The sequence below is a fragment of the Ambystoma mexicanum genome, chromosome 1p (assembly GCF_040938575.1).
Source record: "Ambystoma mexicanum isolate Mex_15411 chromosome 1p, UKY_AmexF1_1, whole genome shotgun sequence".
Lineage (NCBI taxonomy): Eukaryota > Metazoa > Chordata > Amphibia > Caudata > Ambystomatidae > Ambystoma > Ambystoma mexicanum.
The window spans coordinates 831,990,563-832,016,001 of NC_090921.1; the positions used below are offsets into that span (position 1 = coordinate 831,990,563).

General features: G+C 45.0%; 1 protein-coding gene across 1 annotated transcript in view; it reads left to right on the top strand.

Moving 5' to 3' along the window:
- Window positions 1–16,152: 16,152 nt before the first annotated feature.
- Window positions 16,153–25,439, top strand: part of LOC138581428 (toll-like receptor 2) — a 95,417-nt gene continuing 86,130 nt past the window's right edge. Inside the window, exon 1 of the mRNA XM_069652752.1 lies at window positions 16,153–16,617. Coding sequence (XP_069508853.1) covers window positions 16,611–16,617 — 7 coding nt within the window. The 5' untranslated portion in view covers window positions 16,153–16,610. The remainder of the gene's footprint in view (window positions 16,618–25,439) is intronic.

Sequence of the window (25,439 nt, forward strand, 5' to 3'; positions counted from 1 at the left end):
CTTAGTGTGTGCTGCGCACTTAACTATTGCGATGGCTACTGAGAGTTGTAGTGCTTTAATAAGCCTGTCCAATAATGCCGTCTGCTCGGAGGTAGCCCTTCCTTTTCCAATGTGCTAACCCTGCATGCACTGTTGACATCACGTAGGCGGAGTCACTGTACACTGTCACTTCCTGCCCTGCATGATTCTCAAGCACGACAATAAGTGCCACCAATTCTGCACCCTCTGTTGAAATGAGATAGTAGGCTCATATTTGCTACCACTTCAAATTCCCCATTAGCTCTGTGTTTTACCACAGCTGGCCTGAATGCCATTCTCCATCAGTTTGATCAATCGTTCAAGAACCATCAATAAAGAGAACCTCCCCAGCTGCTAGAGCATTTTGCTTCATTCTCTGGATTTTGTCATAGAATTCCTCAGTTTGCGCAATCATGCACTTGCTCATCTACTGCCAGTGGTTTGGCTACAAACATGGCTGGATTCACCATTTTACACCTGACTATTTTGATTGCTGGATTTGATATAACCACCTCATAAGAAGAAGCTCTTTGAGACGTCAGTGTAACCTTAGGTTTCTCCAAAACAGCAGAGTATGCTCAACAAATAATGTCATGGAACACCCCATCACTATGCTTGCAGTTTTCCCGATTTCTCAATAGCGAAAGCGGCTGTTGCCAACGATTGTTCACAAGGGGCGTGCCCCCTCATAACTGGGTCCAGGATCCCACTGTATTATGCTAAGGGTTTGTTGTGTGAAAATAAAAAGAACTCCTCCGAATAATTGGGAATTCCTAAAACTGGAGCTGTGCAAATTGCCTTTTTTAGTTCATCAAACCCTTCCTCCATTTCCTCAGTCCTCTCAATGTTTTCCTTATTCACCTGTGCCTTTTTCAGGGCCTGCAACAAAGGTCTTGTGTATGAACTATAATCAAATACCCATGCTCTAACATAATTACATAGTCCCAGAAACTGCTGCATTTGCTTTATCATGTGCGGTTTTGATGTTTTCAAGATCACCTCTGCTCTTTCAGGTGTAACTTTCTTTCCTTCATGCGAGATTAACTGTCCTATGTAAAACACCTCTTCCTGGCAATACTGCAATTTCTCTTTATCCACCTTATATCCTTTGTCTGGAATCGAGTATCGTCTGCACTCTTCTTCTGTTGTGCTACAGACCAAAATATCATCTACGTATTGCAGCACAACGCTTCACAAATCAAAATTGCTCAGGTCCATCTGCAGGACAGTATTGAAGATTGATGGAGATTCACAATACCATTGGGGCAAACGTGTACTTTTCAGATTAGTCTGACGGAACGTAAATGATGTAAAATCTTGGGAATCTTTATGCAACAGGAGTGAGAAAAACACATTTTTCAAGTCAATCACCGTAAAATATTGTGCTTCCGGGGCAATGCTGCACAAAATCATTGCAGGATTCGGAACTAGAGGAAACTCTGCCTCTACAATCTGGTTAATTGGTCTCATATCTTGAATTAAACGCCATGACCCACCCTTTGATTTCTTGATAGGATACAGTGTGGTATTACATGGTGACTCTGACATCACTAAAATAACTTGTTCCATCATAGCCGATATAGTCTTGAAAATACCCTTGCCTGCCTCTCGAGACATAGGATACTGTTTTGCTCGAGGTAAAATTGTTCCTAGTTTCAACTTAATTTTAACCTCTTGCACCCCTTTTAACAGGCCTACATCATAAGGGACGGTAGTCAATAAGGAAATTGGTACTTTCTTCATATCCTCATCAAAAAAATGCAGGACACTGCTGCACTATCATCGTCTTCTGTGGAATCTCTCGTCTTTCTGTCCTGATCCAATACATAATGCTCATTTCGAACACAACTTCGTCATCTGACGGGTCGTCTTTAAACATATCCTCATCAGTGATGTCACTCAATCTATATCTTTCCCCAATAGCATTCACTGTTCTCCATGGCCTGCCCTCATCATCAAATCCTTTGAGCATGGCCAACTCCCCTCACACTATGGCTGCCTGTAATTCCAAGGTAAAAACCTTCGTCCATAGGTATCTGTGGCCTGAACAGAACTTTATCAGGTATTCTCATAATTTTGCCCACTAAATCGGGTAACCATGTTAACAAAATTCGTACCCCATAGTGAAAAACTTCGGGCTCTAACAGCGTTCCCCGCAGAGCTTTTTGCCAAATAAATGCCATGATAAATTTGCCCACATTTAAATAAATGTATTCCATTGCGTTGAACATACTATGCCTTCATCAGTGAAGGAAATCGTCATATTTAGCTTTGTCATTAAATCTCGAGCCAGTATATTAACTGGTGTCTGCCTTGCATACAACAATGGGACAGACATAGCACACTCTCCTGTAGAGACTGGTCATTTCTCAGTAAAAGGTAACTCTACTTGTAGATCCAGAGAGCCCTTGAGCCTTCATGGCATTTCCTGATAACGAAAATTAAACAACAATCTTACCATCAATTTGGAAAAAACACAAGTAGTGACCTGTTTGACAAATGCAAAGGCAGCCGGTAAAAGAACATTTAAGTGGCATTTGCAAAACTTTGAATTGCAGAATGTTTCTGAATATAAGTATTTGGGCATTTCAATTTATAACAAAATCTCAGAAAAATCATATATAGATTCTTTGTCATACAAGCTTCAAACATTAAAATCACAGGCAACTATCCTAATGTCCAAATTCGGTAAATTCTCTATTCATCATGTTATGTCATTCTACCAAGCAAAAGTGGTTCCTATAATATTGTATGGTGCTGAAACTAAACTAATACATAGCTCATCAGTATGGGACATGCTCGAGTCTAAATTTTGGAAAGCATTGCTAAAACTTCCTAACTGTACCCCATTGCCACTCATAAGGTATGAACTTGGTTTGATTACACTTCATGTACAATTAATATGGAAAATGTGTTCATTCCTACGCAAATGTCTTTTAGGTCTTGAACATCGTAATATCTTGAGTCCTGTTGCATACTACCTTGTGAATTCTAACCATCTTTTTCCACACACTTGGAGAAACTGCGTATTGAATGCTCTATCTGATGCTTCTATACCTTTACTTGGCCTTTTGACAAATCCAAACCGAGCTAAACTAAAATTGTATCAAAAAGATTGGATATGCACCACGGACAAATGTTGCACTTACAAGGACTTTGACACTCAGCTACTTGGTCATAAAAGATTCCGGGTAATGTCTGATTACTTACTGAAATTTCCATCACCTTATATAAGGCAACAATATCTGCGTTTCAGGTTTAACCTATATCCGACAATGGAAATCATGGCCAGGAGGGGCTTGGTCACTGATGATTTAAATCATTGTCGCTTCTGCCATGACAAAATGTGTCGTGAGACATTGAAACACTTAATAGTAGTTTGCCCAGCTTTAGATGTGACAAGAAAGAAACTTTTCAGTAAACAACTGCGAACATATGTACCTTTGACTGTTGATGAAATCTGGCACAGAATCTTTTCAAGCAATAAGCTGGGACTTAGAATTGCAATTGTACAATTTTTGGATATAGTGTTGTTGGGGGAAACTGAAATTTATTATAAACCTACTTAAATGAGACTTGAATACAGAACCCCGTGAATTGTTACGAATATTGAAATATGCAACTGCTCAAAAGCTAGGGAAAAATGTTTTATTTGCAATTTTAATTGTACTATGTATATTGTGCATTACAAATTGTTCTCAATTGTTCTTAAATAATCGTTATATTGTTATATTTGAAAGGTTGATTTATCAACCAACCAAATAAAATTAAAAAATTTTAAAAAAAGATAACGAAAATGTTCCCTCTCGTATACATGAGCGAGAAAAGGATTTGCCTCCTATGGTAACTTCACCCCTTGGTTCCTCTTGAGGATTTGACGTCACTGATAGTACGGAACACATCAAGTTACCCTGTGAGCTGTCCTATTGTGGGCATATACTTATTCCTGTGCCTGTAAAAGGATTCCCACCCTCGATAGCGACACCACCTGCTCTAGGAGTAAATAACTGTCCTGTGTTTGCACTCTGCTGTATCTGCATGGGTACATGCTGTGACTGCCCTTGCAGCAGATTCAATGGTGCTTGCTATGGTTTCAAAGCCTGTTGTGTTCATGGCCCTTGTGCTTGATACACTGCCTGATTCTTGGGCGAACCGTCCCTGCTTTGTGGGCTATATGCTGGAGGATAAATTGTCCCCCCTCTTGAGAATTGCCCATTTTGTACATACCCTTGGCTCCCACATGATCGCGCAATTATTTCACATGTCCAACACACAGGAGGGGTCTTCTAATTTGCCCTGCCTGCATGCCTTGATCATCATTCAGCACATTCTGAAAACCGCCTTGATTATTCTGAAAGTTTCCCTGATTATTCTGAAAACGTCCTCTTCTGCAGAAGCCTCCTCTTCCTCTCGGCATAAACCCATTCCCTCCTTGATCCAACTGCCATTGGTTATTCACCTGCGGCATACCTATAGTCTGTTGTGATCCTAGCCCCTCTCCACTCATCAACATTGCCCCTTCTATAGCATATTTCGACAGCTTTTTCATTACCAGTTTAGCTTCCTCAAGCTTCCTAGCATCTTCCCTCTTTCGATTTTTCTCTTGCAGCAATCGAAAATGGGGCACATTGGTCTGCTGTATTTCGGGCCATGACTTTGCTTCCATACCCACCAGCTTCCTAAGCTGTCTCTGCACCTGATCTGGCAATCCATGACACAAAATATGATAGAATACAGGTATCGATTTACCCCAAAAGACATTCTCCATTTCCAAAGACCACTGTTGCTGAAAATTCTGAATGCAAGCAAGCATATCTTCGCCTTCCTGCATCTTACCTACCATAATTGAGCCCATATCTGACGTATCAGGATACTGTGCTCTAAGCGCTTTCCAGACTGCCGCTCTGCAATTACTAAATGGCGCCCCATCATGCGCTGTGTTCTTTGCTGTGACACTTGAGTATCCTGCTCTTGTCCAAATGTCATCAGACCTTTCCCCAAGGATAGCTGCTAGAAGACCCTTAATGTCCCCTATAGCTAACGTGTTCCCTCCTGTCATTTTCTCCAATTCATAGATCCATTTCCCCACCCCCAACGTTAAACCGGGCAATTTATTTATATCTTAAATTGTCCTTATCCATCTGGGGCCACAGAATATACTGCGGTCTGGCCCCTCCTTTTTCTAACAAGGGAAATTGTGAAATCTCAAAATCGCAATCGTCCCTCATCGTCTGCCTATTCATAGTAGGGATAATGGTTCCTGATCGCCTTCTTCCTGGTAATGACCTCAGCCTGCTCACATAGGGTGGCGAGTCCCCCCTCTCACCAAGAGGACACCTTTTAGGTTGTTCTGGCTGCGCCATAGGCTCTAGCATCCTTTCTTTAGGCAGATCCAAATCTGACCACCTCACTTTATCAGTCTGAAAACACCCCACGGGACAGCACGCACCACCACCATCCTCCCCACAGAAGGTTTCCCTGTCTTCTTCTGACATATCTTGTCCCCAGCTTGTGTGGCTGTCATCCTTCTCGTCTCTGTTAAGAGTCAGCCTGTCCAAAGACAGGGCTCTATGCTCCAGTCTAAACAGGCCTCCCTCCTTGCCTCGTAACTGGGCACTTTCAGATCAATCGTCTTTCCCTTCATTTCTTGATTACCTTTTTGTCCTCATCTCCTGATAAGCCTTCTCGATTCTGTCTCTGATGCTTCCCATCTCGGAATTCTCCTCTAGATTTATTCTAGAGGGTCCTGGCATCAGTTCTTGCGATGGGAGGAACTCCTCTATGTCCTCCCATAATACTACTGACTCAGTTCCATTAGCTCTCTATAAATGCGATCAATGTTGCGTGTCCTCTGTCTTATTTTTTGTTCCATTTCCTCATCTAATTCTCTTTGTTTCTTTGCTTCCTCCTTAACCCTTTCTTCTTCCTGTTTTTTTTCACTTCTCTTCTCTCATTTGCCTTCCACACCTCTTCATCTCTGCGTCTTTGAATTCTCTCAATTTCTGTTCTTCCTCTTCTCTTTTCTAGCGTATCTCGTTCTTTGATTACTCTCTGCCTATTGTCATATTTTCTTTGCTCTTCTGCTCTTTCTTCCTTTCTTAACTGCTCTTCCTGATACATCTGTTGTCGTCTTTGTCTACTCTTTCTTTTAGACTCATCTTCTTTCAATCGTTTCTCTCGTTCCCTGTCTTTTTTATCTTGCTCATCTTGATCTTCCCCTTGCTGTACTTCCATGATGCTCTTCCCATCAAGTTTGAGCAATATCTGACCACCCATCCATCCGTTCAGTATGAACACTATCTCGTCAGCTTTGTCTTTTTCTCCTTTCGTTCTCTTAATTTCTCATTCTGTATCTAGAGTCACATTCGGTCTTTCACTTTTCTCTTTGTCCCATGGGACTTTAGAGATCACATCTCTTTCTGGAGTTCTCTCTGGACACTCGTCACTGCTATATGCAGGCAGCTCATCTATCGGATTACTGGATCCTGTCGCTGCCTTAAGCTCTCTTAATGGATACAATCCTTCATCTTTCATACTATCTCCATTTACTTCAGGAGCAGAAGGCTCAACACCCCCTTCTTTACACTGGTTAAGCATCCAGTCATCAGGAGGCGGGTCATCCCGTTCCTCCTGATACATTTTCCAAAGCTCTAACTAGCCTTTTTTCCAATTTCAATCCCGTGTACGCAGTGTGAAAGTATGTGGTCATGTGTTGCAAAACTGCTTTTGACAGTGATATCTCTTGTGGCCACGACAGGAACATTTTATCTGCCATGCCCTAAACTCATTCTGCACTATAGTGCTTAAACTTGGGTTTGTGTTTTTGCAGCTGTTTGCACAGGTGCATGAGCAGAGTAACATCCTCCATTATAACAGGTCACAATCGACTGTCAATACTTAAATAAATAATCAAATCTCAGCCTTTTACCACAATCTATTAATTGTCACTCTTCGACATTTCATCATTTTGTAGAAGAGGTCCCAAGTACAGTCCACACTCCAACCGTCCATTTTGAAGTACCAGGAACATTCACGCCAAAGTATGTGACGTATGACGAGCAAATAAACCAGCAAAGAGCCGCAGTGGGGCTCTGTCCAGTACCCATCAGAAGAACAACGCCTATTGAAGTACTGATACCATGGAAAACAGACAGTAAGGTACCCATTGAGAAAACCATATCAAAAAATGAAACGAAATGAAGATCATCTAAGTACAGTCCCTGAAGAAGCCAAAAAGGTCTTAATGAAAGACGAATGGTGACATCACAAGAACCCGGACTGACTCACATATAGAAGATATGACGACCAGAGAATGACATAAAGAGACGAAACGCCATGGACAAGGGACATTGTGAACCTAAAGTGAAAGAACGATGTCAAATGCAAGAGGCTTATGCCGTGAGCATGACGAAGATGTTCAACCAGTTTACGCATGTACATATGCTTGGAACCGCAAGAAAGCTAAGAAAATAATTTGGCTTGCTATGCTTAGTAGAAGACAGATTGCAGCAAGTGCCACCTATACATATCTACCTCAAAAGAAGCACATTATATAAGTATACTTCCACTATGCATAAGAAGCAGAATCAACCAAGGTTACTAGAGGCCACACTAGGAGAGGTTCATATTTAGCAAAATCGAGAATAAGCAGCAGAAACGAAACTCAGCAGAGGCAAATCGTACCAAAAAAAGCCAAGGTTGTATCAGTTAAAATAGACAAACAGTAGCTACAATTAATTGCAGCAAAGAACAGAATATCCTGCTCAGAAAGGTCAAGATAAGAAACTGAAGGCAGGTGGTGCGTGAAATGAAAATCTAATACACGAACTACATGAAGAAGAGGCAAATTCATGGTGTCTGAATCACGTGACCAGCTGAGCGAGAAGAAGTGAGACTTTCACACCTACGCATGGCAGGGGGGCAGGCGAAGATATCAGAACTTTTCCAGACAGGAGAAGCAGTCTTGAGGCCAACCACAGTGAAATAATTGACACATGGCCACTAAAGTGATGATTGATTGTAACAATAATTGTAGGAACGCCGGGGGAGCTAGGTGGCACCCTGCACCTGGCCGACCATTCTGCGTGCTGCTAATCAAAGTGGAAAAGTATGAGCGGGGTTGGTGCCAACCCAATCATAATGGACCAAGTAATCTAGGGTCCTAAAGTTAGTAGAACCAATGGGACGCTGTACTTTAAGTGACATCTACAGTAGCCATTTTGAAGGAAGGGCTTAGTTGCCCCACCTGACAGTGTTTACCAATCCCCTTACTCCATTACCATATACAGATATAGTACCTATATTAAAGTTACTTTCCTAGAACCAATAGAATTGCATGCCAACTTTTAAGCGTTAAACGTCACTGATGACGAGTTTTCAGTATATATGTTATGTTTTTATTCCATCTTAAATGGCTATTGGGCAAACCACAGCTCTACGGGCCGGTTGGGGGTCCTGGTGCACAATTTCCTTAATACATACAATATACAAACAGACAAACTGGCCGGCCCCAACATATATCTCTTCTCAGCACTCTTCACTGCTTATTCTCACCCCTAAAATGACTCAGATCGGATTGTAAGTTATTTCCCTTAGCAAATCTTGTTCGCTTGTAGCCTAGGTATATTCACTTGGATTTTGAAAGAATTTTTTCTAGACGTCCCTTCGACGTAGGATTTATGGGTTTAATCTATGATGCTCCTCGTCCTTTATATACCTCTACTTGACGCTCTTCATCATTAACTAAATACCCCGCCAACCCTCCATTACTTTCTTCCTATTGTCACTTTCCCCACTTAATATGCACACATCATGTTTTAACCACCTTTCTCAATCTACTCACCATTCGCTTTTCAGCTCCTGACCCTCGGGATCATCTCCTCCTTAACCTGCCACCTGCCTGTAGAAATCAGGAGGGGAATTCCGTGAAAGAGAGACCCGACCCACCTATCTCGTTGTGTCTTGCAAAATCTTATTTTTGGCTGCTATCCACAGGAAGTTTTGCGGTCCTCCAGCTAAATGGCAGAGGACATCTGATATTCTGAGACCCTTGAAAGCCTACTGGGTCGACAGATCTTTAACCATCCTACCTTTACTACCACATGAACCTATAGACCTGGGTCTTTTAAGACGAGGCAGCTATACTTAGAGATGGATGGGGGTGCAGAAGTTACTCATACATCAATAATCAACCTGACTCAAGAAGTTGGCAAAATGTAGTACTGTTTTATTTGCAATTATCTAAAACAGGTACTTACAACGGACATCGCAAAGCACGGTCTCAGTGAATTTCATATAACACACACCTTTTATAGTCAAAATTTGTCATCAGTGATGCCACACGACGTGGCAAACTACAGAAATCTACTTGGGGGTGTGATAGGCTTACAGGGAAAATCTAAGTATACGTTCCATACTGATGGGGGTTGGCCAGCCAGACATTCTTGAATTCTCCTTCGCCATTAGCTATTTTCCAACTGCGCCACACTGAAACCCTATTCATTCACGGGGTTCAAGCTTTGCTAAAGTGCATTGTGGAACATCCAGGTTTTATACATCCCTATATATATGCATTGCCGCATCGCCACAATCTATTTACTATATAGCCAGCCTCAAGATTACTTTGTCTACTTGCGTTACAGCATCTGTACAATTGTAAACTGACTGCATTTTCTTCAGCATTTCTTTACATGAGCAGCTTCATTTCAAGCCCAAGATATTGCTCATCTTTGACAGCTCATTTTCAGATCTTATAGACTGTCTATGTACCTTTGTCTTTTCTGGGTGCGTCAGTGCTGCTTTTCATGACGTCACCAGTCCTCTTTCTCCATCCATTTTCACATTTCTTCTGGGATTCTATCTAGAAGACCATCATTTCTGCATGAATGCATATAGGGTTTTCTCAGTGGATACCTTGTTTCAAGAATTCTTTGCGGTACAGGCATCCTCACTGGTACTGCAATTTCCGGTTCCCAACATATAGGCAATATGGGGGCAGAGCTTCTGGTAGGGGCTTTTGGCTCTTCCTCTGTGATAATCCCATCCATTTTGCGAAACAGAGGGTATAATAATCCCAGAGCCAGGCAACAGCATTTGGTCCAACCGTCCGCCTTCAGGTGCTGAAAATCGCACCATTTTGCAAATGCGCCCAGGGCTCCTAGGCCCAGACTATCTGGAGCCGACACATGGGTGGGCAGGCAGGCGTGCATGGCACATTTGCTACAGTCGCAAGTGATCCATCAGCATGCACAGCCCAGAAACAAGCCATTGCCTGCCTGCCGACAGTGGGATCACTCAGCCACCCCTGCCAGCCTGCCTTCGAGTGTGCATGCGTGCCGTGGTGGTCCACGGGGGCCTGGCCTGCCCTGTACCTGGCTGCACTGCAAGCAGGCTGCCTGGCCTACGATGCAGTCAGAGACTCTGCAGCACAGAGAGAGCCACCTGCATAGCAGGGGAGCTGGGGTCCCACACGCCTGGGCGTTTGTTGCTCCTGTAAGACTTCCTTTTATTTCTGTGTATTTAAGGTGACGCTTGGGTGCCTGAGTGACTCTGGCATTCACAGACCCTTTCGCCTTTCTCCAGATTCAGCCAAGCAGCCGAGTTAATAGGTTCAGAATCACATACCTCGCAAGAATAAGCCCAATTCCTCTGGTTATTCATTTGCTGCGTTCCCTTCTTTAAGCAAGTCTGTGCTTTTTTGTATTACTTTGTGTTCGAGTTCCCCTTGACACCAGAGAGGTCCTTAAGCCCCGCACAAGTAACAAGTGTTAATAATTCAGTAACTTAAGTATAATTTGGGCATTTAATACTTTGCACCACCTGGAAAGGGAATTCTCGGTCGGAAAGTGGGAGATTACATTTTTGCCATTTGGTTGCATTGGGGTTGGATTTCTATTAGGAGGTAGAAAGTTAAACATTTGAATATTTTGTTTAAAAAAATCAGGTGCCTCTCGCCTAAATTAGCATGGTTGGCATGTATGCATGGGGCCGCTGGCCAGCTACGCTGATGGTGTCATTGCTCTTTTCAGCATGAGAGTATTACACCAAGTAATAAGCGTTGCTGCTAAGCGCAGTGTCCATCAAGGCCTCCCGAGTGCTGTGCAGTTTGTTTGAAATGAATCGCCTGCAGCTTTGTGCAAGTAGACCTTCCCATCAGTGAATTAGTGGCCATAAAACCTAAACTAAGTAATGTTATGGTTTACGTGACCCTTTTATACCACTCTCAGCTGCCATTTGCATGGTCTCTTGGCTCTGTGGGATCTGAAAGACAAGTGGGCTGTGTAAAGACTGGAGGGGGGGGGTCTGTACTTCTGCTCTCCATATGGTAGAGGAGAGGCAGAGAGACCCCAGCCAAGATTCTCTATTACGGTAGCAATGGACGAGCAATCAAGGCCTAGTTTCTCAGGAGATGATGCAGGTTGGTTCTTAAGTGCAGTGTAATCCCCAAGCCCCCACAAAGGAATGTCCACACACTGTATTAGTTAAAACACAGTCTTTATATAATTAAGCTCAAGGTTATGTACACAATCACAATAACTCACTTTGTGCTCAGTGAATCTACAATGGCAAATATATACAGTTCTACGTTGTACCACAATTATTATTAGATTCCTTTAAAGTTCATCAACTGTACTCTGGTTAAATGTCACACAAATCAATTAATAGAGGCAACCCACAATAGACATAGGAGGAAAACAGTTGGTCAGAACAATTGGCAGAATACTGGCCCCTACCGCTAGACAGTTCTGTGTGGAGATCCCCCCCACCTGGGCAACCTGTAAAGTAAAGATATATCACAAGCCCAGTCCATATATTGTTCTAGAAGTCTTATTTCCTTCTAAAATAGTTCTACAACCCCAATGTACCTGGAATAGCAGAGTTCGTCATCAGGTCATGCAGGGATCCTTCTTGAGTGGCTCCCTTTAAAGCAGGAGCCAAGGATCGTCGAGATCCCACGAGGAAAAAGGGTTGAACGACGAGGGTGAGGTGGCAGCTTTGTTCCTAGTGGTGCTCATCGATAACGGAGTGTTGGCGTCCTGCAAGGAAGAGGCGTGCGGGGCACCTCAGTGACGATAGTTCAGGACCGCAAAGAGATTGTGAAGAACTGTGGCCCAGCAAGAGCGTCGAGTCGTCAGGCGTCTCTACGGTCGTGAGGTAGTGGGAAACCCACTGGCGGATGCTCCTTGGCGCGTCGATGGCCTCGACTTTCTCCGGCGGGCCAAATCGGTCGACGGTGCAGGCGAGAGCATCCTTGGATCAAATGTCACTTAGGCAAAGGGAGCACGGCAGCTCCAGTCGGTGACGGCGGTTGACAGTGGTGGATAACAGTGTCTGGGTGCTTCTCCTTGTGATTCCGCGGCGGTCCCCGTCTCCGGTCGGTGGCCTGTTGTAGGTCTGTCTACCAGGGAGCTTTGGCAAAGATCAGCTGGTGCACAATGGTCCCTCGTAGCTCGGGAAGAGGGTGCCTTACCAGGTCCTCTCTGGGTCAGTCCTTGGAGACACAGCAGCTTTCAGATCGACGAAGTAGAGCAACAGCAAGACTTCTCTTCCAGCAGGGCTTTAAGGTTAAGCTTCAGTTTCAACTCCAGTTTTTGTTCAGCTTCTGAACATGAATTCTAGCAGGGAGAGGCCCCCAGATATACTAGTTGATCCCCCATTCATTCTGCTGGGTCACACTCAGGCAACCAATCGGTCAGAAGGGCATGCCTGCAGGCAGGCAGCCAATCAGGTGCATAGTGTATTGAGGCCATTCACTTCTCTCCAGACACTCACAACAAGTTAAGTGTATTGGGACAAGTACCCAGCCATTCAACACTCCACACTGCATTCATACCAGGCAGGGCTGTCTCAGTCATTGTGTCAAACACCAGAAACTGGTCATCCACAACAAGAAGTGCATATTGGTCACACACTCCATTCACCCAAGTGCCACCCACAGGGTGTACCCACAACATACAGTCAAAGGGAAGGCTCCAGCCAGTCTGGCCTGGAACTTCACAACACCATATATGGAACTTCCACCCAACAGTCGGTCAGGGGGAAGGGACAGAGTCAGGGCTTCCCAGGACTTTGGGAAAACAAGGTAACAGGCAATGGGTCTAAGTTATTTCGCCGCAGTATTTTTCCATCGCAGGTTTATTCATCAGCGTTTTTTTTTTTTTTTCGAAAAACTTTTAACCCCCCCCCAAAAAAAAACGATGAGTTTTTTTTCCAAATAAAAACGGCGATGAAAAAACCTGTGATGAAAAATACTGCGGCGAAATAACGTAGAACCTGGGTGCCATAAGGATATCCCATGGGTCTGTACACCAAACCAAAAACAGGAGGAGCTGCACTGCCAGGAGTCCCACATGGATTCCTGGGCAGAAAACAATACAGAACACAAATGAAAAAGGACTACAGGACAAGGAAAGGGAGGCCCTGTCCCTCCAATGCATTTCCAGGATCACAGGCTGCTTTGGTTGGAAGAGGCAATTCTGCTTTGTTCTAAGGCTGATGCGAGCAGATTAGAAGTACTGAGCTTCATTATTATTATTACTAGGGTATTTATTGAGCGCAGACTTAGCTTTGAGAAGCAACCGTCCTCTGTTGGAGTGTGTGACACGTGCATTTAATTATTTGGCACCTGTTCACATGTGCATTTCTCCCCCCAGAGCTGTGTTGTGTTACTTCCCAATCAGAAAGTTTGGGATATAGAACTTTGGGATACATAAGAGGATCTGCATCCGTTTTTGACTTCATAGCGCACCCGACCTGTGGCATCACCCGCATATTTGGTAGCACGCATGGAGCAGCAAACAATCAGGGGCAATGGGGCATCCGGTTGTTTGGCATATGAACAGGGCCTCTTCTGTACTGTTATCATAAATGCATACCACAGTACCAGCCCTATTCTGCACTGTCATTATTTTGATCCATAAATGCCATCGGAATAGGCAGCCGCATTTTAGACAACTTTGGAATGTTTCCATATGCTGCATGGCCATTCTGACTAAGTTTGGAACCTGAAAGTGCATTTGTAAAGGCATTTCCTGAAAAAATACAGCACTCGCTTCTGGGCAATGCAAACATCAGGTTAAAAAAACTGCCAGTTTTGCCTTGAGTATTAAGCATCCCAATTAGAAGTTTGTGGACAGTGAAGGAGAAAAAGAATGCTGAAACATGCACATTATAGTAATTGTTTTAATTTGAAATGTAACACCAAATAAATGCTGCAACATAGCATTAAAAAGTATGCCTCCCCATCAACAGTTCCTAGTTATACCTGCAAAATTAAAGAAATGGTACTGACCCGACCCCTTTTTGACCCGAATGGCACAGTGCCCCGAGGAGCACTTTCGCCCCGCCCTGGCATCAAAACCTGTCTCTGCCACTGTTGTGGACTGTAGATAAGGCAGCCATTGCAGACCTGCATTCTTTGCATACAATGGGCCTCATCAAGAGTTGGGCAGTATCCCTTAAATGCGGCGGTAATGGTATTACTGCTGCATTTAAGGGCTGGCCCTATCACGAGTTGGGTGCTAAATGGGCTGCTTTACCTCCAGCTTTTTTCTGGAGGTGAAAATCCTATTTAGCGCCCCGTTTATGGAGAAATTACCGCCGGCTGTATTAGCACGCAGTATTTGTGCAGAAAATGCCCCAATGGGGATTTACCATTCACACCCAACCCATGATCCAGCGCGTTTCGCGCCGGACCGGTTAGCCCTAAAGCAATCACAGTTGGGCAGTATTACAGTCCGGATAACGCCCAATTCATGATGAGGCCCTATGACTTCAACTAAGGAATTTAAATTGAGACAGGTTTTGTTTCCAGTTAGTCCAATAAAAGGTATCGTAACCTGCATTTCATGTCATTTTAAAATTGGACTAACACAGTGCCAAACCTTTTATATGTGCAACATTTGGCCCTGAAAATGTTTGACTGCCACCACTTTTGCCTGAATGTGTGCAATATAACTCTTTTTTTTCTCTTTCCCTTCCTTTGTGGGACTCGCTCCGGAGTTGTTCACTACTTTATGAATCCGGATACTCTTTCTGCTGCAATTTGCGACAGGTGTAAATTGCATGCCGTTCCCATAATTCTCTGAGCACTGGCAGTTTGCACGGGGTGCAAAATAACATTGGTGGCTTTGTTGCAGTTGGTCAGCACATAGCTTTTTGATTCAGAACCGTTGTTTAGCCCAAGATCACAAGTGTGCACTGCAAGGTCACTGCCGACTACTTTCCTGTGCATAGGTCTCGCTAAAACCGCTGCTGAAGGGCTTTTCATCACTCAAACAGCACACATCTTAGTGAGAGCACCCGGGCCTTTCATCTTTTTTAATTGAAGTGGGACCCCAAATTATGGGGTTGTGGGCTGTGGCTCTAAAAAAAATAGCTTGGCATCTTACTTAAGTGGTCATGTAGAATTTCAGCTTCCCTGCCGGCTACCTTTCAAGGGCAATAAACATGTCCCTTGTAAATCTGCACCCACACTCCTCATGCATTGCTTTGTTTAGGATGTTGCGACTGAGTGAAGGCAGACTTTGCAGCTGTGTGTGCACACCCATATTCCATAAGGACACCACGTATTCATCAAGTTGGTGTAGGAGACTTGTATTACAAGTAATTAACTATCGTGTGAAGCATGAGAAACAAAACATAATTTTCTGAGAATCTACCCCCACCCCCATCCCTCTCCCCCCCCCCTCACCCTCCACTCCCAATTTGCATTATAGGTTGATTTTGTCAACAGACAATTGCATGGAGATACAAAATTGCAGCAACTGAAACTGCTTCTCCCCCCAAACAACGTGTAATCCGTTTTTCATTGCACTTCTGCATACCTTAAAGTACCTCCACAATGCTGCATTTGTGTTGCTGGCCACTGGGGGCAGGGGGAGCCACACCACATAATTTTGGGCCGTCGAATGTGACACCTGTGTCCGGGGCTGGTATTATTACTGTGAGACCTGGGCTTTCCTCCGGAAACATGTTACACACATACACGTTTGTATTCACCGCCCCTGCAGTGCCCACGCGTGTGTACGAATGTATTGTAGTATATAATACATGGAAGTGGGTATGAATACCTGTGTGCGCCTTCCGAGTTTAGAACGGGACCGTGCTCCTTTACCTTTCCTACAGCTAAGTTTCACTAGATGTGTGGGCGGCTGCGGGCCAGCGATGCGCTGCTCCCACCCCTCCAAGCTAGGAATGTCTCCAAGCCTGGAGCCTAGTCACTTGAAGAGCGGAGAATGCAGCGTTAACCCCGCCCACAAGTATGTGGCCCTACCACCTAGGACTCGGCGCCGGCCAGGCAGAGCCTCTCCCGAGTCCCCGAGCACTGCAAAGCCTCGGGGCCGGCACTACGAACACAGAGCAAAGCGACCGGGGGAGGAACGAGAAGGCAGAGCCCATCGCACAGGCGGCCCGCGAGCCGTGAAGAGACGTCCGGGCCGAGGCTTCGTCGGTCCCCGCGCGCGGTGCTCGATGCAGCGCCAGCCATGGACAGCGAAGAGACGAGCAGCAGAGGCGCCCGTGAGCGTCGGGCGACCCCTGCTATCACCTAGGAAGCCGTGCCTCTGAGGCGCCCGGATTAGCAGCCGTGCCGGATGTCCGGTGAGTAACTTCCAGGTAGTTCGCCTCTAGACAGTGAGCGCCAATCACTTGCGAGCGACCCGAGGACCAAACCCCCCACACCCCTCAAGTTGAGGAAGCTGTCTGCCCCCGACTGCCGCGAGTCTCCTAAAACGCAGTACGTGTTGATTCTCAAGGGAGCGACGATAACGAACCGCACCTGAAAGTCGTCCTTTTGTTCAATAGTACAGCCCAAACTCGAACAATGAAACAGACCAAAGCTGTATACATGCCTCATGCTTTGCAAACATTTTACTGTCCTGGTGACTGTTCTGACAGATGAAAGGAGCATGCTCAGAAGGAATGCACAATTTGATGAATTGGTCATTCTTTAGTTGTCAAAAGCAGCCAGCATCCTATATTCAGGCCACGCACATGTGACACCTAGCTCAGCCCCCCCAGTCGCACCCACACCCCTGACAATTCGCCTTCCCCCACCCGGGAAGGGAAGGTGGTTTTGTCCCCCAGTACATTTTGTCAATTTCCAGAAAGATGCAATATTAGGCTTTCTCGAAAGGCAAGCAAGCTTTATAGTAGACACCAAAAGGAACGAAAGGGGTGAGGTTTTGGGGCGAGGGTGTCGGTTCGCTCAGACCCAATCAAAGATTTATTCAGCTCAGAGCACAACATTCTTCCATAATAGGCACACGTTTACTCACGTCTGATTAAAGACTCGCGTCCAGATTTGAATTCGTCCTGTCTCTCGGCTCAAAGGTGTATTCGGACAAGAACAAAGGATAGGTCTGCATAGGCAGGTGTTCACTGTTCACAAACTGTTCATCCATACCCAAAAATGCAATGCTATTGGCTGAAATGGGGCCGGTTTGCTCTCGGACCAGTGCAAAACTTTGGGCAACCCTCCAGACCATCCTTTTTCAGACTTCCATGCCATTACAGAAAGTGAAAGGTCATGTTCAAATCAGGCGTGGTCCCTCCACAAAATGAGCAGTACAGCGCTAACTGCACGGTCACAGACATTGTTTAGATTGGGCCAAACCTGAACTGTTCCACACAATCCCTAGTAGGGCCCCTTCCTTTGGAAGTGTAGTTTGCCTTGCGCCCTTAAAAGAAATGGGGACATAGGCTGAGCCTTTTATATTTAAAGATCTCAAATACAAGGTGTGGGCATCTTTTTATGCAATCAGTTTTTATTGTACTTTTGAGAATGTTGCTTTGTCGGACTTCTGCTGCTTGCAATTGTGTGAGTGTAATATTGGCCCTGTTGCTTCTTGCTTTGCTCAAACATCATAAAACTCTGACAGACCTCTACACACTTGCAACTCATTTATATCATTTTGGGTCTGGCGGGTGCCAAGGTGAAGACCGATGCACAAAAGAGCGTCATGCCTGCGCCGGCCCTGGGGGGTGGGGGGGTGGGGGGGTGGGAGGCGGGGGACTCTGGAGCGTGAGTATGGGTAGGTAGGAGCCAGTAGGTATGCCTGCACGTGAGACGCGGGTGGGAGCATTGCACAGTGGGAACAGAGGGTGTGGGTGCAAAGTCAACCGTACCCTGAAAATGACACTGGCAGAGAGCGATCTTGCAGGGAGCAGCAGCCTTCTGATGGCGATGGCATTCCTCAATGTCACGCCCCTGGCAGCGCCATTTACACATAGGTCCACTTTTATACCACTGCCCTGGACAATGCACCCTAGCACCACGGGCACGGGAGGCTGCCATCTGGTGACACATGCTTCTGAGCCCTTGTGACAAAAACAGACTGACACTCGTCTGCACGCATGAAAACAACAGAAACGCTATATTGCGCTTTCCTTCTCTTTGACTTGACCCACCGCCTTCTCTTTAAAATCCACCAAATTGGCCTGGAACCCATACTAATGCACAGCGGCGTGCGGTGCAAATCCCAGCAACAGAACACAACATTCCCCATTATAAATACAAGTCCCTGAGTGCAAAAGGAGTACTGGGTGAGCTAGTCACAACGATTTAGGAAGAGACGAGAGCACGAGATACGGGGTAGTGTTGGACTATTGGAATGCACAGAGAGACATGGCGATCAGACAACGAATGCTGTGTTTTCACTTTATAAATCCTGTGTGTGTGTGTCCGTGTGAGAGCATTGTGCACAGGTAAGGAGGCTTGACAAATATAACAATGCATTCGAGACCATCCAAGCGAGCAGCACTGAAATGGTGCAGTAGAAACAGCACCTGCCATTTCAAAAGTGCATTGTTACAGTGTGGGAGAGAGCAGGGCAAGGAGTGAAACAGCGTCTGTGGGGGCTGAGGGATGCCACAGAGGCGCGTGTGTTTCAGTGGGCATTTGTTTTAGTTGGGTAAGCCTCCAGTCACCGCCATGAACAGAATAAAACCAATGGCAAAGTAATTGTCATTTCTGGATGTTTATGTTGTATTTGATTGTCTTTGTATGGTATTGTTCTGATGTGTTAGTTTGGTGCCATATTTATCTGCTAACTAAATAGATACAACCAGGCAAAGGGTGTTTGGCTGTCATATGTCAAGTTCAGCCGCCAATGCCCAAACAAACTCAATACCACGGCCAAAGGAAACCAATAAACATGGCGCCATTATATGGGACAACAATCATTAAAGTATTCAGCACAGCACCTACACACACTTCAAACTAAAAAAAAGTAGAGCAAAACAAGCCCCCGTGCTTGTACATCTGGGACTCTTTTCATCAGATCAGGCAAGGGCAACTAGTTGCAGCCAAGGCACATACAGAACGTTCACCCTGTGCACCTGGCAATGCCAGAAACACACGCAAGAGGGAAACAACGCCACATCACTGAGGTGGATGTGTATTGAGACACATTTGCCTGTTACCACTCTCCCTTCTCCCTAATATTTGTTGTTCCACTAGGCCTCGCCGCAGCGACATTTATGGGCCAACACCTAAAAAACGTGCTGTAGCGACCAATGGCCAAACCCCTCACAATTGAGAGTGAGGGGTTTAGATTCTGTCAGACACACGGGTGCAGGCAGTATGCAGTGTCATCTTGCTCTACTCCTAAGGCTGCGGCAGCAAAGAACAAATAAATGTTATTTAAAAACATGCTTTAAGAGTAGCGTTAACAATATCACAAAGCCAGGGTCATGACCTCAGAGAAAGCAACCCCCATAACATGGCGGTCATGCTCCCATATTCTTTGCTGCTCTTCCAGCAGATAACTACTCCACCTTTTCACAAACTGCGGTTACTCATTACTGTGTGCCGAGGATTAAACTGCATGTTTCTGCTCTGTGAGTGTGTTCTGCGGTACGGCGGGTTTATAGTACGGGGGCTGGGTGCTGTACAGTTGTAGTATTTTAAGTTTAACTTTAAGTTGCTCCTTCAATTGAGGTTGTGTGCGTTGTGTTTCAAAATGCACACGTGTTCTCCTGTGTATGATGATTAGCAGTCTTTTTGTTTTGTGACACACCCGGCACGATTAGAGGGGTGGAGGGTCGTGGTTGGGGTCGCTGCAGTCTCTAAAGGTGCTCTTCCGGGAAACAGGTCTTTCCCCTTCTGCCCGACATGGAGCACGTGCGCAACGTGCAGCGCCGCCCATTCTTGCTGGACGTGCGTGCGCGTAGCAGGGCATGCGCCTGGCGTGGGTCCCTTGGTCACTGCGTTGTGTTCTGGTATTCCTTTGCCTCCCACAGGGGCAGCGGATGTTCTCAAGAGATTATATACAATAGGAAGGGTCCAAGAGATGTACAATGCATGGAGTACATCTCACCATCTGCCCCGTGTACACCTGCTTTTTCACCATAGTGTACCCAATTTGCAGTAATCGCTTTTGATCACAATAACAATGCGCCCTCGTTGAAAACAAATGTTGGCATCACTTTGCCATGGCCCCGAATAGGGTGCTTATTTCCACACAGGCTTTCATATTCCGGGAGTGGCATGCATCTCCTAGCCCCCTCCCCCTTAGTGCAGTCACTCCTGCCAGTTAGTCTAGACAAAAGAATACTACAGGCTGGCCAGCGCTGCTGAAACATTGGTTACAGGTCGTTTTGAAACACAATTGCATGCCCCCGTGGTAAACTCACGAGTTATGTACTCACTTCACACGTGCAGCAAGCCAGCACGTCTCCTCTTTGACGTCCGGCATGGCCGACTCAGCCCTTCATCTTTCCTAAGCCCCCATACATGGGGTTATAATAACATCTATTTCTAGAGCACTTCGAGGGAGGAGGATTCCAGCATGAACTGCCAAATGGAAACATGACTTTATTTTTAGAGGCCGAATGTATTTCAGTGCATTTTGTATAACCAGTGGACCCATATGCAGACAGAAGTAAAAACACAAACCTGGGTGTAACACATATATTTCCCCCCAGGTAGTACATGAGAACATTGGGTGAATGCTGGCAATAAAAGGCTGTGGAATTTTATTGCACAAATTATGGTCATAACAAACATAATCATAAGTACAGTAACCATAATATGCTGTAGTTTTGGGCACTGGGTGCTGAGGTTTCCCCCTACGGCCCGTGCCGCCACACCTGGGCGGGTTGGCAGCCATCCAGGTTCCCCCAAAAGTTGCTAGTGATAGACCCTGCTTGCAAGGTTATCTACTATCTCTCTGTGCAAATGCTCCATTCCTGCTCCTGATAAATGCATCCCGTCCTTGTGAAAAAGGTCCGGGTTGGCCAGGGTTATGGCACTATGTCTTATGAACCTGAGTCCCCTGGTTGCCCAGAATTTTTCTACCCCTCTATTGAGTTTCTTTCTATCAGTGTCCACGGATTTATATGAATTTGCTCCCAGCCAGGTTTTCCTGTGTAGCATGGATGAATAAAACATGTCTGTGTCCCTCCATTTGTGAGCGATGCCTGCTAGTGAGGCGTAAATGTCTTCTAAAAATGTTCTCCTCCCCATGGCTACTAGGTAATTACCTCCCAGGTGTATGATTAGGAACTCTGGCGGGACCCTGCAAGCCACCTAGTCTGCCAATTTTCAACGTTGTCAGGCATGCTGAGGCCCCTGTAAGCGCACCATGAGGTGATGGTGTTTTTAAAAGTTGTCCCTTCTTTTGTTTCCTCAGCCCATCGCCCTGATCTGAACACGAAAGTTTCTACTATCCAGGCTGATTTTAAGGGTGCCTCCTGATCTGTTTGTGGGGAGAAAAGGTTTATATTAGTTATGGTCTTATGTATTTCTTTAAGCAATCTGATTTCCATCCCCCTATGCTTTTTACCTGCTGTGAACCCAGCCCCCCCAGTCACTGCACCAGTTCTAAAAGAGTGGGTCCCAACTCTTTTGGGTCCCATCCTGTTTTTTCAATGGCTTTCAACAGTATGTCCTTGAACTGTTAATGACTCAACGCAGAGGGGTCCCTGTGTATCAACAATCCCGGGAGGATAGCTCAGCGGCAGCGTGCGCGTCTTGGAAGCAAGACGACACGAAGCAACAACAGGTTCGATCCCCGGGTCGGCGCTTAGAAACCTCTGGGTGTTTAAGCGCATTATAAATACGTAACTAAGACAAAAAAAAAAAAATAATATACGCAACTAAGAAAAACAAACAATTCCTGTAACAGCGCCTCGATGCCTGCGGGCTGTGTCTGCGCTTTATGAATGTAAATAAAAACAATATCCCCCCTACTAGGGGGCGCTGTGAGCAGTACAGATTGGTAATGCATACTGGCCAGTTGTTTACATCGTCAATACAATAAATATTTATTTCCCTTTTTGCTCGTGTTTTGGACTTCTGAACATCAATGGTGATGCTGTCTACCCGCACACTTGTATGTCCATCATCCCTAATCCATTGTTGGCTTTGGTACTTGATGCTATGAGTTCGCTCACCCTCAAGGCTCCAAAACATGCTAGCGAATAAGCTGTTCTGAACAGCAAGGTTTCGTAAGGGTGTGAACACATGCCCTCTTATAAGCCTGTTATTTTAGTACATTTTTGAAAGTCTAGGGGACGTCTCTTGTCTATTTCCTGCCCTTCTACTTTTCCCCATCCTTTCAATGCATATGAAATTAGTGAACTCCATGTGGGGTCTGAGTCTCACTGCAGTTTTGAAAAATATGATACTGCTGTGAGGTGTCCTTTTGCCCATTGTTTCTTAAATCCCTGACTGCCCACCTCAAAAATGCATTAATATCCTTTGTTGTCAACAACTCTATATGGTTGAACCCAGACACATTTAGTGCTGTTTGCAGACACTCACTATATTGAGATGATGTGTTGTCCGCCAAGGCTCTCTTGGCCTGCTCTAAAAGGAACCCAGTGTCAGGGTCTGAATTTTTTCTGGGCAGAATTTTACTGCATTCACCCGTGTTTGAGGTGTTTGTAGGATCAGGTTGAGCGTCCAGGCCACGGCCGTTCAGTGTTGGCGTTGATGCTGATATTGTTATTTTTCTAGAATCTCCAAGCAGTCCTTTGGGATCTCTGTCATCTCTTTCCGGGCATAGGGTGCCATTTGGCGAAAATGTTGTCCACTGAAAACGAGATAAAGCACCTGCAATGTTATTGTCTGATCCTGCAATGTGTTTTGCTCTGATCACGATATTCTCAAACAAATTGATTTTTGTGATGGCTCTGAGAACTTTTAGTACCAGATGGCATATGGTTGTTCTTTTATTGATAATTCCCACCACTGCCATATAGTCAGATCATGCAGTCAGCTCAGTGTTTGCTAGGTGCCTGCCCCAGGTGCGTAAAGCTGGCCAGATAGGTATAATCTCTAACAGCGTAATGTTTTTGGTCCAGCCTGCTGACTGCCATGCTTCTGGCCATTCTCCCGCAACCGAGTCTGATTAAAGGATGTCCAAAAACCTTTGCTCCCTGCTGCATCAGTGAAGAGCACCCTTCTGTCACATGAGTTCAATGGCGTGCACCAAAGCGTTGGCCTGTTGAAATTTGTTAGAAACTCATCTCCAGATTTGTAGGTCTTTCTTCACATTTCCCCCAGTCTAACGTGTAGATGGGGTTTGCTGCATGCTTTTGTCCTTAGTTTCAAACGTCTTGCGAACACCTTTCCTTGTGGTGTTGCCCTGGCTGCAAAATTTAAACTTCCAGCCAGCGATTGTATCTCCCTGACAGAACCTTTCTCTCTTTTTCCCATTTTCTCGATTTTTATCTAACAGCTCATCTACATTTGTGCTTGGGATCTTGCAAATCCCTGCTTCGGTATCTATTTCAATCCCTAAGAAAATTAAATGTTTGTTGACGGTTTGGTTGTTTAATCGGCTGCCAGGGGTATGCCCCACTGTGCTGCCATCTTTATCATTTCTGACAGTGCCCTTTGGCAGTCACCTGTACCTGCTGGTCCTACAAGCATGAAATCATCTAAACAATGCACTACCTGTGCCCCTGGTAACTGTTTTTGAAAAGCCCACTGACAAAATGAACTGAACTGTTCAAACAGTGCACAAGATACTGTGCAACCCATAGGCAGGCATCAATCCACATAAAACTGATTGTCAAAGAGAAACCTAGGCATTGTTGTGAGGTTGGGTGGACTGGTAGTAGTCTAAATGTTCAACAAAACAAGGGCTCCTGGTTGAGACCCTATTCGGCCCAGGAGGGCCAAAATTGTTGTAAGACACAGTTGAATGGGTCTATGAACAATAACACTATAGCACCTTACACTTTAGTGCACAAGCCAAATCCAAGTGTACCTTATTAAATTAAATGAACAAACCCCTTTTGAGTTTTCAATAAAATGTTGCTTATATTTGTGAAAACAATTATAACAATATGTCTTAGTAGGAGACACCACACAGAACAACACTATTGTATTAGATACAGCACAACCAATGGCAATTGCTCTCTCTCCAGAAAACATAGTTTGGGGTAAAATCTACAGGGTTTACAACATACATATCCTTCTGTCAAGAGTTCTCAAGACAGGGGTCAAAATAGCTGAACAAATGTGAACAAACAAATACATGTGAATACAATTGTGAACATAGAATAGTGAGTATTTATCACTATCACTCCACGAGACATGGTCTACACCACAGTGTTTCGGCCCTTCAGGGTATGGAACGTTAGCCTTTCTTTGGGGGCCTTCGTCAGGACGGGGAGACTGTAGTGTCTGGGTGTGCTGTTGGATGAAAAATGAAGCACAGTAAGGGACCATGCTGGTAGATGGGTGGCATAATGTTTAAAGTAATTTATTGGCACACTAAACGTGCTGATTAGGAACGCCTGTCTACATAATTCTAGTAGCGCTTACCGTGTCTGATAGAAGCTGGAACACGGTCAATTTATTCAAAGTGGTGTCCTTGCTTCACTGGCTGGACAGAGTACAGGGAAAATCTCTAGGAAGGGATGAATCCATTTTTAGTATATGAGCGACATCAGTCCTACATAATGAGGTCACACCACATCAGCTGCTTACCTGAGTGGTAGCAGTAGGATTAGGATCTTGCAGTGTGACCGTGTTCCAGCTTCTAACAGACACGGTAAGTGCTACTAGAATTATGTAGACAGGCGTTCATAATCAGCACGTTGGGGGCCTGTGATTTTTCTCCCTCTGATGGGGGCTTCCCATTCATCAGATATAAATCATTTTGAACTTCATCCCATTCTATTGTCGGTCTTTCTGACATGTTCCTTCTGAACCTTTCATCAAATGCTATCCATGCATCACCCTCATAGGCAATTTTGACTTCACAAATTCTGTCTAAGTATGCTAATATTTTGATACCGTCCCCTTGTTTTTTTTCTCCAAGAATACAGTTGCTAGAATGGTGAAACCCTTTCACCAACTGTCCCAATTGCGCTCTACATGCGCATTTCTTGCTATCACTTTTTCTTCAATTTGCTTGGGGTCTCTAAAAGCGCCCATGCCTTTTTCGCTGCGCTTCAATAAGTGA